Here is an 18,320-nt window from a genome sequence, read left to right on the forward strand (position 1 = left end):
AGAGAGAGAGAGAGAGAGAGAGAGAGAGAGGGAGGGGGAGAGGCAAAGAGCCCATAGAAAGATCTCAGAGATTTGCCAGTCTTGATTGCAGCCGCATCCCTGGCCTGGCCTGCCACACCCTGCACCTGGTCACCCACTACAATGACCAAACTGTCAAAAGACAGTAATGAAAGTAGCACCAACAAAAACATCAAATACATGATATGTCCTATGTGCTTCTTTATTGATGTAGTATGTAACACCATAGCAGCAGGCCTGTATCTTCAGCAGTCCTTAAACCACTGTCATTTTGTAATTTTGAAGCAATGAGGGACCTCAACCAGCTTTCAAGTTTTCTGTAGTGGTATCCACAAGTGTCTGGGATACTTGTTGCCTCTGTAACTGAAGAAAATGCGAAACTTCAGTTGGAAGCTAGTGAAAACAGACCATAGCTATTCTCCTTATCCACCCCCACAAAATTCTATCCATGGAAATCTGTGGCCTCTAAATTTAGAACCCCTGTTCTAAGCAAACTCTTAAAAGGTACCCAGTTTTTAGTGGGACTGGGCCAGTTTAAGAACGCGACCGTTATATTAGCAAAGGGCGCCCCCTGCTGGCCACGATTCATGCCAGGCATCCAAAAACATTTAATTGGCCGTGTTAGAAAACAATAGATCAAGCAATTAATTCACTGACTCACATCAAGAAATGGAGTGGGAAGGCTACTTGTCAGCCAGGCCCCGGGGTATCTAATCAGTACAGATTTAAAAGCCCCATTTGGCTTAATGGGAAAGTGCTGATGGCTTGTGTGCCGGTCATTAGCAGAGAAGGACAGATGCAGGCTGGCAGGCATCTTTCCGGGCTGCTTTCCCTCCGCCGGGTCAGCCACACAAGCTCTGCAGATTGGGAAAAGGTTGTTCATCCCAATAGGCTGTCACACCAAGACCTGTTTTCAGTGGCTGGAGCTTGGAAAGGAAAAAGAGGAGAAAGAAATTCAGAACTAGGTGCCAGACAACAGGCTTTTTTCTCACATGCTATTGCAATCAATTCCTAAAGCAACCCTACAGGAACATTGCTAATGTTATTATTGTTGCTATTATTTAAGAGAGGTAGCCAGGGCTGGAAGAGGATTTTTCAGTTGCCTGTAGTTACTCTGAATGAATGATATGTGGGTGGAGGGTGGTGTAGGGAATCCATCCATCCAATGCCCAGTCTGTGTTCTCAGAGGCAGGGCAATGAGTTTCCCATAGCAGTGCCCATTCCTGTTAGCTTGGCTTGAATCTGGGGCTTCACCACTTAGTAACAGTGTGAACCTAGGTCAGCTGACCAGCTCACCATTCTGTGCCTCTATTTCCCTATATATAAAATGAGGACAATGATAGTATCTATTTTAAAAATAGTATAAAAATTAAATCTTGAGTCCATGTCACTGTGCCCAATACTTGTAGGCAATTAACACAAAATAGGATAGCTACTACTGCTCTAAGGCAATGTTACCTCAAGAACACCACATCAATACAATGGTCAGCAGCCTAAGGAATCCTCAAAAGCAGCTCATTTTGTTCCCCGAAGGATATTTGGATATGCCTGGAGGCACTCTTGGTGGTCACACCTCTGAGGCATTCACTGGGCCAGGCCAGAGAAAGCCCCAGGACACAGGACAGCCTCCTTGCCAAAGAGCTATGTGGCCTCAAATGTCAATAGTACTGAGATTAAGAAACTCTGCCCAAAACAGAGTATGCGTGAGGTAGAGACTATTTTGCCAGACAAGATGCAGGATGATGCTGGAACTGGGAGTCTTCTTCCTAAGAGAGGATGGCCAGACAGTAAACAAATAAACAAGAAATTATTAGATGACAATAAATGTGATAAAAAATAAAGCAGATGTCCAGTAGAGAATGATGGGGTCAGGCAGTTTTAGATCACAAGAGCCGAAGGTCGCCGAGAAGGTGGGATCAAACTGGAAGGCAAATGGCAAGAAGGGCCCAGCAATGACACAGGAAGTGCCACATAGCGAGGACCTTGACCTGACTGAGAGACAGAAAGAATGGGAATTTGGAGGATAGAGGTGGGAGGAAAACTGACAGAATGACTTTCTTTGGAAAGTCTTGGTGTACTTCCGAAGAAAAGTAACTGCCTCAAAGTACTTGATTAACTAATATAAGTGCTTTGTTATGAATCTTAAGTTGGCTACCAAGTTACTCAGGGTTTTTATTTCCCTTTAGGAAGCAATAATGGGGAGGTTTTTCCCCCTCCAAGGTCAAGTATTGAACAAGGTCATTTGGTTACTTCTGGCTTGAGATAAACACTTGTGTCTGATTTTCTAGCAGTATAGGGCTTGTTCTGCGGTGCCACAAGAAGGATATTAAAAAGAAAGAGACTAGAGCACAATTCCAGTTATTCCTTGGAGGTCTGTAGCTGCCCTGAGTAGGATGGACACTGCAGTGCCCATTTGGGGAGTCAACAAAGCCTGGGGAACCAGGAGGGAGGAATGCACGGAGCAGTACGCTGGCCTCTGCCAGACTGCCCTGAGTGCTCACAGCCTCAGAGGCTAAGGAAAGTCTGATAAAGGCACGGATGATTTAATTCTTTCCTAGTCCTACTCCTTTACCCAAAGGTGCAGAGTGTCACAGGTTTCTTGGCTTGCTTCTCGCAAAGTGAGCTGGAAGTTGCAATTTATTCAGGAAATAAAGTTAAATTTGACAGAATGTCCAGCAGGCAGATTGCTTTATGAAATGGTGGGAGGAGGAAGAGCTTTCTGGTTTTGAAAATGGGATAAGCTATATCCAGAGTGCTCTGGGCAGGATGGGGTGATGTCAGCGACAGGAAGTGAACTCTCAGGACTGTGGACCTAGTCTGCAAAGCATCCATGACAAGCTCTGGGGTCCCAAATCTTCTCTAGAAGAGAAGATATAAACATTTAGGTTTGAAAAATTAGCCAGGCAATATTTAGGGCTAGTACCAAACCCCACTTTGAAAGCCCATGGGGTGTTCGAAAGCCGCTAGCTGCCGCCTAGTAACTAAGGGCAAAGCCAGCGGCCAGTCATTACCAGAATCTGCACTAGGTCATGACTCAGGTAATCAAATTAAGGCAAATTGCTAGTTTAGCCATCTCTTCAGTCCCAGGACCCCTACTTTTATTTAGAGCAACACAACCACCCCAGCTAAAAGACGACTCAGCTCCATCAAAATTTTGTGTGTCATAAAAATAACTCCTAGTAGGTGAAAGTGTTTTGTGTGTTCTCTCGGGAAGTATCTTATACTGCTGATATCTTTGCCCATTCTTTCATCACCCCACTCTACTACTGCCTGTGTAGGGTAGAGGAAGCTGATCAGGCTCTTTATGCCATTGGCCTCTGTGACTATCACCTGTGCCCTTGATCTTATTAACGCAGAAGGCGCACGGGTGTGAGTCACGAGTGCTTGAGTACCGACACCTGCGCAGGGGTGTATGCGCATGCGCAAGTGTGCTCACCTGAGCCTGGGCGGGATAAAAGGGCGGAGTCAGCGTGGGGGAGGGAACTCAAGCTGCTGTCTCTCTACTGGTTGGTCTGCCTTGCTTACCATTAGACCGGGGAAGATGATGCCAAGGGCTCCAAAATTCTTTCAAATCGCTAGAGTTGACGGTGAACCTACCCAGTCTGGGTGGTTGCCAAACAGCCTCGACTAGGATTAAGGTTCTGCGGCTCTGTCAGTCACTTTGTACTAGGAGGCAAAGGGGCAAATCTAAGGTGACCAGAGGTATGTGAAAATTTTTTTATTTTTTAAATTATTTATACATACAGAACTGGGGTACAGGCCAGAGGTGCAGGGGCGGTGAGAGGATTCACCAGAGACAGAGTGGGGAGCAAAACAGGCCAACTGATGAACTACACTGCTGAGGGGAGCAACGGGAAAGACAGAAGAGGTCTACTGTGTCAATCGGGTTGCCTCCGTGGTCAGGGACAGCTTCATAGTGCTGAGTTTGAACCCACTGCACCACCAGGGAGGGCCCCAGGAACCTGGCTCTTTAAGGACTTTGAGGAGTCAGCACACTGGCCGTCTCTGGATTTCTATGTCTAAGAAAAGTCGACTTTATATGATTTGAGTTTTTTCCTTTCCTGCAGTCAGAACTAACCCTAAATGATACCAACATTTGCATAATCTACTCACATTGTGAGCTTGGATGATCCAAAATAAGTACTCTCATAAAGACCTAGATTTTTCCAAATTTCTTAAAATGATCACTTAGAAACCAGTTATAAAAGTTGACTTTATATAGGGTCTTATCATATTTGAGCTCATCAAATGAAGAGAACAGAATCAGGTGTTCTGTGGCCTTTTCCATTTTAAGACTGGTTCAGGACACTGGTTGTTGTTGTTATAAAGAGCTAGAGACCCCCCACTTTCCAGCTCCAATAAGTGGTCAGTAATTCTATGCTAGTAATATCACCAAAAGATCCACCAAGACATCTTTTTGTCTAGTCTGATCTCTCCAACAAAACAGCATGTTTTGACTGGGTGTATAGTAGCCAGTTGTAAGTGGTGATCATTGTTATTCACCAAGTGTTTTCCAGGTATGTGGTAGAATTGTATTTCAGGTTGAGCAGGTGGGCCATGTACTGACAAATTGTATTACTTCCAAGTTCAGCATTGAATTGCTCACGTGAGACCCTTTGGAGTTGTATTTTCAGTCTCCACAGTATCGGGTCGTGACTGCCCATGAGCTGCATCCTGGAGGGCAGGTGATGCCACACCTCAGAGTTTTCAGGTTTCTTTAACATGTAGTGTGGACGAGCAATACACCTCCTCCCCACCCCTTCAATCTACTGAGACTGGGCTGCAGCATACCCTATTTAACTCTGGCTTTTGTACCACACCATTCAGAAGAAAACCACCTGAGCTTGGGTATAATGAGAGGGGAGCTGAATGATGTCATCTCTGGTCCCAGCAACCAGGGTGAAGATGCCCTAGAGTTTGACTCATGCACTTAACCCTTCAGTATTAACAAATTCTGTCCACAAAACGTTTTTGTTGAAAGTTTTTTTTTTAAACATATCTACCAAAAAAAATGTTGGTAAGCAATCTTTCCACTCAGTGAAATCATCCACTACAAATCTACTGCAGATCACTTAGATTCTATACATAATTAGCTCCACCATGTGGTGTTTAGAATAACATTGTTTATAGAACCATAAAAGCAATGTCATGTATCCAATAATACCAAATACCTGTTGAGAGGGGAACTGTATATAGTAAAAAGTTGCATCAACTTGTGAGGGCATCCATCAAAAGCAGCAAGGAAAATGTCCCTTTCGTGTGAGGCAGGAGCGTAACAGCACACATGTATGCATGGATGCATATGATGTGCATACATAATGCATGTTTTATAAATAGATATATATGGAATAGAGAAGTACTTTAAGGAATTGGCTCATAGGATCGGGGAGGCTGTCAAGTCCAAGCCAATATTCTTTTCAGGAAGACAATGCCAGATAGTCGATGTTTTAAAATTGATTATGTTTAGCATCTTATCAAAAAGCAGTCAGTCAAGATCAGTCAAGAAGCAGGAAGATATGACCAAAAACCAAAAGAAAAGACAGTTACTAAGAATATAGTTAGGAATGACAAATAATAGAAGGAAACATTACAATAACAATTATTTTATATTCTAGACGCAGAAAGGAAAACAAGCATAGAAAGAAAAATGTAAGATGAAAAAGAAATGCCTCTTTAAGCAATACAACAGATTCTTCCAAAAGTACCAAAAAAACCCCAGCAGTTTGCTTTATTCAAATAAAAATTGTCAGGTTTTACTTAGCTAAGCAAAAAATTCAGATTGGGGGGCCTTATATTTTTAATGGCCTTCTCTCTTTTTATGGGTTTAGCTATTTTATATTTGTAGTTTTCTTAGTTTAGACAATGTGGTTATATATTTTCTATTTTCGGGAATTTACTATAATTTTCCTTTTGGATATATATCTTTATACATACATATAGACTCAGACATACATATGTATAATCACTTTCTATGGACATCTAAAAATAATATTCTGTTGATAAAGCTTGGTATTTGTTACGTATTTTTGACTAATTGATTTACTCACTTTTGTTTCCCATTATGGCTATAGGAACGACTGTTGGTCCTGGGTTTATTAAGCAGCATTTATAAGTGTATCCATCCGTCTACCCATCTACCTTTCCTTTATCCTTATCAAACAATTAACTCCTTCTATTCTTTCTGCTCCTGGCCTCCTGAATATGATATTCCTCATTCCTAAGGTGCCCATTCCACCCCTTGAAAAGGCCACTATACAATATCCCTTAAAAATGCTAATTCAGAAAGAAGATCAAAAGTTGAATTTAAGTCTTAGTCTAGAGTTAAGAGATATAACTAAGGAATTTTTTTAATCATCAGTAAAACCAACACAAACTCACTCCAGAGTTTGAGATTTTGTTAGATATGTATTACTCCAGGTTCTCTAATTTATAGTTAGCCTGTTTAATTGCTAGCTACTCAAAAAGCAAAAATTGGTTAAAAGCAGCAGAATGGATTACACCAGGAGACTTTTAACCCAGCTGTGCATAAGTAAAGAAAAAGGATTTGAAAGGAAAAAAGTAAATATGAAATGCACTACATAAGGACATGTAGCTGTTCCTTTATGGATAACTGAACAGAGCCTTAAAATTATAAAGGACAAATTAATGAAAGACTTAAAAAAGACTGTAGGAAGCTTTTAAAAGTTAAATAGATAATTGGAGTAGAACCAAAACCTGAAATGAAGGGAGTTTTGTTCTCTTTTTTTATAAATGGGAACAGACCTGAAATAGGGAACATAGTCAGAAAAAGTACATAGAATGGAAAGTTTGGAGAGTTCCCACATGTAGCTGAATAGTTTCAAAGATCTTCAAAGGTAGACTAGATAGACATCAAACCAAACTTACACTTCAGATAAAATAACTTGCCCCAAATTTAAAATAAGACCAAAGATCCTCTGTTCTTCACAAATAGAGCTTATGGCTAGGGACACAGAGATACTGTAAGCAGAGGACCCAGTGAAAGGAACAAAATAAGCAGTTGTACTTTTATACAATAAGAACAAACTATGGAAAAATTAAGAAAATAATTACATTTATAGTACTATCATAAAGAATATAAGACTTGGGAATAAAATTAACCAAGGTAGTGAGAAATCTGTACACTGGAAACTGTAAGATTCTGATGAAAGATACTGAAAACACATAGAAATATATTCTATTTATGGACTGGTAAGAATTATTGTTGCTTACATGTCTATACCACCCAATGCAATTTACTGACTCAATGCTATCTGTATTAAATGTTGTAAGTAGTAATGACATTTCTCAGAGCCTAGAAATAAATCCATGGATACATGGTCAATTAATTTTGATAATACTGCACAGAGGTGTTGGGAAATCTGGACAATCACATGTAGAACAATGAAAATGGGCTCCTATTTTACACTATACACAAATATCAATTCAAAATTGATTAAAGCTCTGGTCTGATATATATTAAAATCTGAAACCATAAAACTTCTAGAGAAAGTATAGGAGGTAAACTCTTTGTTATCCTTGTCAATGACTTTCTGGATTTGACACTAAAGCAAAGAGCAACTAAAGCAAAAATAAGTGGAAATATGGCAGATTAAATAGTTTCCACACATTGTGAAGGAAATCTTCTGAAAAAAGGTGAATACAAAATAAGAGAAAATACTTGTAAACCGCATCTGGTAATGCGTTAATAATCAAAATATAACAAAACCAAGCAAAATAAAATCAGGTAACACAACTTAAAAATGGGCAAAGGACCTGAATAGTTTCCCAAAGACACACAAATGTCTATCAAGATACATGAAAAGGTATTTAAAATGACTAATCATCAAAGAGCTACAAATCAAAACCTCACACCCGTTAGGATGTCTGTTCAAAAAGAAAACCGTTGGAAAAAGCCTGGAAAAAGGGAACCCTTATGTACTCTGGAGGGCATGTAAATTGGTATGGAAAACAGTATAGAAGGTCTTCAAGAAATTAAAGATAGAACTACCAGATGATCCAGCAGTTACATGTCTGGATACTTAGTCAAAGGAAACAAATCCATCATCTTTGGTATCTGTATTCCCATGTTCACTGTAGCATTATTCCAGTAGCCCAGATGTGAACATATCTACAGAAGAACCAATAAGATATATACACACAGATGGATCAACAGGGCTTCTTTCCTTTATAAGACTGGATAATTTTCTATTTAATATATAATGAAATTTTACTGTACATTCTATAATTTAGAACATGTTACATATAATACGCAGCAGAAAATATATTGGGTTGTAGGAAAATCATGATGAATTTTTGCATCGAAAACAAATGACTTTTCTGGCAACCTAACAGATATCATACCATATGGAACTACATAATATAGAACATGTAATTACATGGTATAGGACATGTATAATAGAGAACATGATATAACAGAACCATGTATAGATTATATAATAAAGAACATATAGGTAGTATTCTGTCTTACATAATGAAAAATTGTCTTGAGAAGGAACTCCTACCATTTGCTATATGAATGAACCTGGAGGACATGATGCTAGAAAGCCAGATGAGAAACACAACTGCAGTGTCACTGATACATCGACGCTTATAGTGAAAATGTGTTAAACTCGTACAGATTTAAATGATGGTAAAAGGGTACTTTTAACTTTGAGTTAGAAGATGAAGTCTGGGAATCTAATATATAGCATGGTGACTGTAGTTGCTAATGATTACACAATAATCATTATGTTATCATTACATTATTGTGTAATCATTAGCAACTACAGTCACCATGCTATATATTAGATTTCCAGGAATAACAAATCTGAAATTTGTTAACAGTAGATCTCAGGCATTCTCAGCCCCTGAAAAAGGTAAATATGTGAACTTCAATCCTTTCACTTTACACATTATCATGTTGTATACCTTGAATATTAGTTGTACTTGTCAGTTATATCAATAAATCTGAAAATAACCACTGGGAGCAATCAAGTACTAAGATCCATAAGGATACGGAAGAGTGAGGCTACACTTCATTCAGGTTTAATTTTCACCTGAATGTTAATTTACACATAGTATTATGCACCCATTTTGAGTCCAGTTTGAGGCATCATGATACGAATATAAAGTTCTATCTAGAACCATTGCCTCAATTAGAATGTGTACTTTTCATCACCCCACCCCTTTGTCCAACTTTGCTGTCAAACCCCCCTTTTTCTCCACCATGTACACTTTTGCTGCATAGTGAAACCACTGATTTAGTCAGTATAGCTTTAAATTTTCTAGAACTTCATGGAAATAGAATTATAGTGATTCTTTTGTCTGGCTTCTTGTCTATCCATTTATATACTGATGAACATTCGGGGTCTTTGATGTTTGGAGTCCAGAAAAAAAGCTGCTATATTCATGTACAATTCTCAGTGTGGATGTGTTTTCACTTCTCATGAATATAGTATCTAGGAATAGAGCTGCTGGACCCTATGGCAAGCATGTATTCAATTCTTACTAAGAAAATGGCAAAGAATCTTCCAAATGGCTGAACCATTTTGCATTATTACTAGCAACATGCCTGCTGCACCCTATCAATCAACTCTTCAACATGCATGGATCCATTTCTAAATTTATCCCTTAACAGGTCTTATTAAACAGGTACACTGGGACAAAATTCTCTCATTTCCTGTCTAAACATTACCTCATGTTTATTGAAGGGCATTTGCTGAATATAGAATTGAGTCAATAGGTTTTATCTATCAACATTGTGAAAACATGTGGCATGGTCTCTAACTTGCATTTTAGGAAACATTTCTCCATATGGTTGTCTTTCCTTCAGCTGCTTTACGATGTTCTGTGGTTTCCAGTAACTTGATTATGATATACCTAAGTGAGGTTTTCTTTGTGTTACCCTACTTGCTAACTTTTTTCAACATGTAGGTTTATAATTTTCATCAAGTTTAAAAATTTTCAAACCCTGTTTCTTATATTGCTTTTGTTTCCCCTTCCACAGCTTCTAGGACTGCAAGCACAAGGCTGTCAGAAGTCCTGTTAGGAGCTAAGGTACTATTTGTGGCTTCCTCCCCCCCCCCCCCCCCCTGCCCCCTCTTCCATAAGACCATTGGTCTTTAACTCTGCACTCACCAAACTGCTTTAACTCCATCCATTCCATCTCACCTTGCTAGTGACAAGGGTGATCAAAAAAGAGCAGTGATTTTTAAAAATAAAGCTTATATATACTTGATTTATTGTCATAAATGTATTAATCTCAAATGTTAAAGAATAATTTAGAAATGTGAACTTATAACATCTCCTCCATGTGCAACATTAGAAATGACAATGCATATGACACCAACAATGTGCTGTTGTAGGTGGAAAAGTTTTATTGGATCATGTCAATATACTACAAGGAATATTTCAAAATAGAAAAGTAATTCACAGACTTATGTAAGTGAAGATCAACTGATCCAAAAAATTTCTTCCTTAGTTTCTCTCTGCAAAAGAACAGAACAGCCAGAGCAGTGCTTATAGTCCAGTAAGCTGGTTTTTCCAAGAAGGATTATTCCAATAACTTTGAGTGTTCAATACGAGCAATGATCCAGTCAGGCTTTACTCCTTGCGTAAACTCCCTCTGAAATCTAGGGGGAAAAAGTTACAAATGATGTAAATCTTAAATCAGTCCAAATATTTCTTGGGTAACTAATTTCCAAGTCCAGAGGCAGATTTTAGCAGCAAGTGAATGGTTAAATAAAAATCAAAAATTTAACCTACTAATTCAATAAAAAATATCCCTAAAAAATTAGGTATATTCTCAACTGACTTTTTTTTTTTTTTTTTTTGTACATACAGAACTGGGGTACAGGCCAGAGGCTCAGGGGCAGCAAGAGGTTTCACCAGAGACAGAGTGGGGAACAGAACAGGCAGACTGACGAAGTACACTACTGAGGGGAGCAGCGGGCGGGCCAGGAGACGTCTGCCACGCCATGTGGTCGCCTCCGGTGCAGGCGGGGATCGAACTCATGCGGAAGCGGCTTTAGATTCTCAGTGCTGTGCTTTAACCCGCTGCGCCACCAGGAGGGCCCCTCAACTGACTTTTTTTAATGGACTGATCTAAATTTCAACACCTGCCTGTTCTTGACATATACCTGTCACTCTGTTGTTGAGATTTAACATATGCCTAGTATAAGAAATAAATTGGAATGTGGCAATATAAATAGCACTGTAGTTGAATTTGGTTTATATACATTACATAAATCTTAAGTGTTTATGAGCTAGCCATATCTTAGGGAATATTAGAAGAACCAAAAGTTAATAACGATTGCCATGTTCTTTAATTATAAATATCAAAAAAGATAAAGTCAGTAGGTTTAAAATAAATTTTAAGTATACAAATTTTTGACAATTACAAATAAAGCAAAAATCACAACTGAAAAAGAAAAGCATTTTTCCAAGAAAAGTGAAAATAGGCTGTAATTCCTTTTTTACCTTGATGGAACAAAATATATTTTCATTTTGGGGATGTTATTTTAAAACAAATGTGTATGACTCCAGCAATATAATAGTATTCTCTTTAAATAATAAATTATGTCCTTATTGACTTGACTTGTAAACCGTTCTAAATTTTCTCAGCACAAAAATATACTAGTGTCCTTTAATAATCTCATTATCTAAGTCCTTTAAATATCTCATTATTAAGAGCAGGAGCCCTTCAATTCTGTATCTGAGCCAATCTGGAGTACTTAGTAAACAGGAGATGGTTAACACGTATGGCCAATTTTATTTTCAAGGATGGCAAACGCCCTATCTCCCAACTCGGGGGCCCATCTGCAATGTGACTTTGCTGTTGCCATCATGGAATGTCTGCTGCCCTCTCAATAGCAAGGCCCTATGACAGCTTTGACCAGTAAAGTACAGCAGAAATGACACATCAATCCTGAGCATAGCCCTCAACTGTCTAGCATATTCTGTTTTCTGTTCCTTGGACAGCAACCCTCACGTGAGACACGTGACTAGTCTGAGACTACACAATTCCCAGCCACGAAGAGAAGCACTGGAGAATAGCACGTGACATGGAGAAGCCCCGCGGCACCAAGGTGCTGCACCAAGGTGCTGCACACGTGAGTGAAGAGGCCATTGTGGAAATGAACCCTTGGGTTCCTGAAGCCCCAGCTGATGTCAGGTGAAGCAGAGAAAATCCACAGCTGAGGCTTTCCAAAATTCCTGGGCAGTAAAATAGCAGGCGAAGAACAAAAACAAAAAAGGCCGTTTGAAGCTACTGAGTCTTAGAGTTGTTTGTACCATAGCAATAGACAGCTGAAACACCATTTAATTAAATTTAACAGTATTACCTCGTTCTAATTTCTGAACACTCCTGTTTCATGGCCAGTATGTCTTTATGACTTTTTTCTCTTCATAAGTAACTTTTCTTCCTAAAGCTCCCTTTTCAAACCTTCATACTACCTTCCATTTTCTAGAGAAAGGAAACAATGAAATGTGATTAGACTTACTCATAGCTTGCACTAAGAAGTTGTTTAGTTTCCACATTCTGATCCCCCAACTTAACCTGGAATACACTGGCTCCACTTATAGTTTCACTGGGGATGTTGGCACTGGTTAGATACCAAAAGCACATCAGGATGTTAACAAACTTCCTTCCTTAGAGAAAAAACACACACACAAATACAAATCGCTGTAATCTATCATCTTTATATCCAAAATGATATCAGACACTGGCAATATTTACAAAATTGGGCTTTACAGCTTCTTTTAGTTAAGACATGTATTGATAACTTTTTATTTTTAGAAAATTCTCTCAGGATTTATAACACATTTTGCCCTTCTCTTGTATTGCAGTAGTAATAGCTACTATTTACTGACCTGTGTATACATACATCTATTACATGGATTGTTTTAATTTGTGGCATTTCCTAAAATTATAATAAAAGGCATATGCTGTCAAACCAAAAATGAAGAGGGAAAACACATTTACTGCTGCTAAGTGATTAACTAAGCCCTAACTACCAGAAAAAGGACAGACTTCTCTATTTTATTTTAATTCAATATGCTATGGCTGGTAATTATAATAGTAAAGGAAAAGTTCATAAAATCAGTTGAGATTAAGGTAAGCTGCACACCTCCAAATAGGATTTATTTGGAGACAGTTTAAAAAGCTGAAAGAATTTTAGTAGTTATCTGGTTCTTCTTTATAATATTTATAATATAAATTTTACATAATATAATTTAATATTTATATAAGAACTATAATAGCCTCAGATAGTGACCACAGAGCTGAGATGCAATTTGAATTATTAGGGGGATAACAAAATATTTATCACTAAAAGTATGTTTATAACATTTCAATATACATGTGCATGAAACCTTTCTAACTATTAAGAGTCCTGTATAAAAAAAAAAACTGCTAAAGGAAGCATGTAAGGCTAGATTTCTAGTGGGCCTGGCAGACAGTACATATGCAAATATTTGTAGAAGGAATAAGTTAACCCTTTTTCAAGAATAGGATAGGGCAAGTGTACACAGCTGACAAGAGCCAGATAACCACTAAAATTCTTTTGGCTTTTTAAATTATCTCCAAAATAAATCCAATTTGGATTTATTTGGAGGTGTGCAGCTTATCTTACAGAGATTTCAGCTGATATCATGAACTTTTCCTTTACTCCTTACTCCTACTTACATACAGCTGGACATTTAAAATGCTCAGTTTTCCCCCTCAAGTTAGGAAAACAAACTCAACAAACTCAAATGTTTTCAATTTGAGACCAGCCAGCAGCTTATTCTAGACAGGCTATTTTTTTTGCAATTTAAGAGAAGATGTTCTCCCATGTATATGAGACAGTAGTGGGGACAACTTCTAGACAGAAGGGCATAAAAATTAGTTGATTTTTAAGCGTTTGCCTACTAGGTAATCTTATGGACAACTATGGAGCATTTAACGTGGACTGTGCTCCAGCATTACCTTTCTCATCATAGTAAATGGAGATGTCTCCTGTTGATGTGTACACAATCTCATCTATATCAGCAGCAAGGGCATTTTTATGGTTGTCAGGTAGTGAAGTAACTTTTTCTTTCAATACAGGCAGTACCTAAATTTGGAAAAAGCAAACCATAGTTCACCTATTGAGTTTTATCAAAAACATGGACATTTTCTAAACTTTAAAATTTACTCGTGTTCACAGTCAAGGCTTAAAAGTTTCTAGTTATTCAACTAGGTAATTCCTAATAGAGCATTCTCTGTAAGAACAACTCACAGCCATATTTACTTCTTACATCTATGTAACAAGTCTTTCTGTAGCTCTGCAGGCTCTGCTTAGTTTATGGCACGCATACCATTTTTAAAATGTAAATAAAGGGAACGTGTGTCATTTATGACAGGAGAATTTTATCTTTATTTTTGGAGACAATTAAGAACATACTTTACCTCTTTGGCTACCAGTTCTTCTAACAGATCAAATTTACACTGTGACAGCAACTGGGACACATGTGCAAAAGCCTTAAAAAATAGTGAAGGAAGGATGTTGATTATTATTGCAAAATGCTATACAATATACAATGCTCATATGTAAACAGGTAAGTGTAACAAAGCCTAGTTTATGATCAAGGTGATAAGCAATGTCAAACACTAATATATCAAAGTTAGATGCAACTCGTTCAAAGCTGGCTGGCTTTTGCTTTCTCATATCCTTTCCAAATACACAGTCATAGTACACAGATTGCTAATTATGTATCCACTCTCAGGACCTGGGAAAAGATATGTGGTGTACACACTAGGTCTTTAATTAAAATCCTCCTATATGTTTTCTTTTAGAATAACGATGACGTAATTAAGCACTCTGACATACATGAGATCTCTTATCATGCAAAGATGACAGGTGAGCAGTACCATCTAGATTGTACTGGGAGCCTGGACAGCTGGGAGGCAGCCGAATCTCACTAAGACAGAGAAGGCTAATTTGGGAAATGGGGAGAAAAGGCAGAGTTAATACTTGGGTGGATCCCAACCTTGAAGTAGGAGTGCCATAGTGAAGTGAGCTGCAACCAACTGCAATCCTCCATATTTCTGCACTGAGGAATGATGCTGTGCACTACTCCAGCTGTCTGCAAGGAGCTTTCAGTCTACTTGAGGAAAAAGTCAAGTAAACTGACTAGTAGTTCAAGAACTATTAACATGGATAAGAACAGGAGGATTCAGGAACTTCTGGGGGGTGGAGAGACTGATAGCAAGCACAGAGGCTGCAATAGCTAACAGCTGAAGGGCCTCTAGCGTCAATGACTAAAACATGCCCCAAACTCCTCTGTACTGTGTGTTCAGAGAACGTTTAGAATCAAGGTCTGACCGCTACCAACGGTGAAGCTGATTTCACTTTTTATTGGCACACGAGAGCTGTATAGCCATACATGTGTTACGAGGTGGGCAAGCTTACACGCATGGTGGAGAATAGTAGAGTCACGCTAACTTACCTCTGCAGGAGCAAAAGGTTTTGAGAACTGACATGAGCAGAGGTTTATGACTTAATTATGAAGCCGAGCTAGGCATATTAATTTTCTTTGTTAATTTCTATAAAAAAGTAAAAAGTGGAAAAAAAAAGTGGACTCAGGGGAACAGATGTTAATACCGACACTAATTACAAAAAGTTGAAAACATTTAATTTATAGCTGGAAGAACACATAAATAATATATAAATATACATGGGTGTTTACAGAAAGAATATGAAATTGCAAGATGTTGACATCTGTGAAGCCATTAAAAAATGGAGCTGGGAGCCATTACGAAAATTGTGTCATCTATCTCCTTTGAATTGTGCCAAAGGCCTTTGGTCAGAGCCAAAAGCGACTGTTTCAAGAAACCAAGTAAACAAGTTATTACTTTTCCATTTATTCTAGAGACTCAGTCACCAATTCTGTATAGCCAAGAATATTGTAAAACTCTTATAACCCTAAACAATTTTTTAACCATTTACCTCATTTTCCTCTTATAAAACCCACCTATTTGAGGACATATTTTTGTCCATTTTTACCTGGATCTGTGTACTCCAAAGTGTAATTCTTCATTTTCAAATATGTTGCCTCCTAAATTTTTAGCTTGACAAATGGGTAAAAACTATCAAACCATATACAGTCAATATTATGAAATGATTACAATGATGGCATAAGTTTAAGGTATATGGAGGCAGGAATTGGGAAATAAACGATGATTAGTATTATATATCAAATGTTCTGAAATGTTTGAAAATGGTATACTCTCAAGAAGGTTATAGGGTAAAAGGTAAGAAAAGTTAGGGATGGACCTTCATCCTAAGAAAAACTGAAAAATTGTATGTACATACAAACTCTACAAGTAATCTCAGGATGCAACATGACTATTCTTGTAGCAAGGTAGGATATTACCAACCATTCAGAAAGAAGAACAGTAACTGTCAGTGTCAGAGCTATGAGTCATCAAAGGAGGCATGACTTTTGGCATGCACCCTATAGTTAATAATGACCATAACTATGGTCTCAGCAGATTATTATTTTTTTGCGTAGAGGAACTGGGATGTAGGCCAGAAGTGTGGAGTGGGGTTTGGTGGTGAGAGGATGGTAACAGAACAGGCAGATCTACACTGCTAAGGAGGGGGACAGTGGGTGAGATAGAAGAGGTCTGTCGTGCCATATGTGGGTCAGCTCCCTGGCCAGGGATGGAACTTACACCATAGAGGTGATAAGTGCTGAGATTTAACCCCAAGGCCACCTGAGAGGCCCCTCAACAAATTCTTTCAAAGGGAGAACTTGTTCCTGTCTAGGCAATTCTTTAAGGAATACGATAGGGCAGGGGAGAGAAAAAGCTGTCAAACCAACTGGTAAAAAATGTTATCTTTCTACCCAAAATGATAATGTACTTTGGAAGTATTACTTCACTAATTCTTCAAAACAATTGTAACCACTCATTCACTTATTCAGACATGGAGTGTCTACTAAGCGACAAGTGTGAAAAGTGTTATCACTGTAGTCACATTAAAATGGAGTTGGAGAAAGTCACCACGGAAAACGCTACCTTGTTGTCCTCTTTAAACTGAATCTGATCCTAGGAATGGGCCGAATCACCACCATTCCAAGAAACCGAGAAGAACAAGATTATCCTGTGTGAAAGGGCTGGTAAAGCGAACTTACTTTTGTGATCCTCTCCACTGATAGCTTACCTTGTGATCACTCCATTTTTATCTTTTGACTCCATCTATTACCTCTTCCCCACCACCTCATCATTCTTTCCACCCTCAGTAAGAACCCTACTCAACTCCCACCTCCAGTCCCTCAGCTGTATACCCATAATTATAATGGCCTACTATTCCCAAGTGAAGGCATTTTGAGCTTCCACACTAGCCTCGATGTTCTCTTACTGAAGGCTAACACAAGCGGTGTCCTCTTCGTTTTGCACGAAATCACATTCAGAAAATACAAGGTCGTATATAGTTATGCGGCAGAAAGGGGCTTTAAATCCATTTCGGACTGAAAAAGCTGTAGCGCGTTAAAAGGAAAGAGGGCATCTTCACCCTGATGTTTCAATCAAATGAGGCTCTCCCCTGTGACAATGCAAACATAAGGCAAGACGGTGTCTGGGTCTCAAACTAGCCACGCTTGCTAACTTGGGGTCCAGCGAGTGGAAGCCTCACCGCTAAACACAGATGCTTATGGGAGTTTAACACGAGAGGTGAGCGACAGAAACCAACCTGCTTCGCTCCTTCGGAGAATTCTGCGATGCTGAAGTCTTTGTCGAAATAGGCCCAGATTAGAAAGGCGTAGATTCGAGTCCGAACCCAGTTGACTGGGTTGGAGAACCCCAAAATGATCATTTTTGTTTTCTGTCGCGGCTGGGGCTGCTCTTCTGTGCTGTAGCTGCGACGAGGACAGGCACCGAAAGCCAGGAGGGCTGCGGGGAGTCTCGCAGGGAAGAGCGTGGGGCGCCGGGGCCCCCAAGCAGACGGCACCAAGGCTGCCTCGGGCCAAGTGCTACGAGAAAATGGGGTTGTTCCCGACCCGAAGCGGCGGCGGCAGCAGCAGCAAAGTCCAGCCAACGGTGGCCTCACTTCGGCTGCACTGGGAATCCAGGGTCGGAGGACTACGCCGGGCAGCGGCCGATAAAACAGCCGACGAGCGGTCAGCGCCATCTTTTTGACCTTTCACCTTTCCTTTCTTGCCTGTGCTTCATCGAAACTAAGTCGGCGGGAAACCACCCCAGTCAGGCTCGGAAAGACGCTGGAAGTAAAATTGGCCTGTTGCCGGCGCTGGTAAAGCAAGCCCCACCCCGTTTCTCCAGC

General features: G+C 39.3%; 1 protein-coding gene across 1 annotated transcript; it reads right to left on the bottom strand.

The window, feature by feature from the left end:
* Positions 1 to 10,313: 10,313 nt before the first annotated feature.
* LOC101628670 (chromosome unknown open reading frame, human C2orf47) lies at positions 10,314 to 18,255 on the bottom strand. The gene is made up of 5 exons (XM_004674835.2): positions 17,733 to 18,255; positions 14,447 to 14,518; positions 13,985 to 14,111; positions 12,519 to 12,666; positions 10,314 to 10,649 (listed from the first exon to the last, which is right to left on the bottom strand). Exons 1-5 carry the CDS (start codon positions 18,168 to 18,170, stop codon positions 10,571 to 10,573), a joined length of 864 nt encoding a protein of 287 aa, XP_004674892.1. The 5' UTR covers positions 18,171 to 18,255; the 3' UTR covers positions 10,314 to 10,570.
* Between the last annotated feature and the right edge of the window lie 65 nt (positions 18,256 to 18,320).

Source organism: Condylura cristata, unplaced genomic scaffold (genome assembly GCF_000260355.1).
Source record: "Condylura cristata isolate star-nosed mole 26May11 unplaced genomic scaffold, ConCri1.0 scaffold00002, whole genome shotgun sequence".
Lineage (NCBI taxonomy): Eukaryota > Metazoa > Chordata > Mammalia > Eulipotyphla > Talpidae > Condylura > Condylura cristata.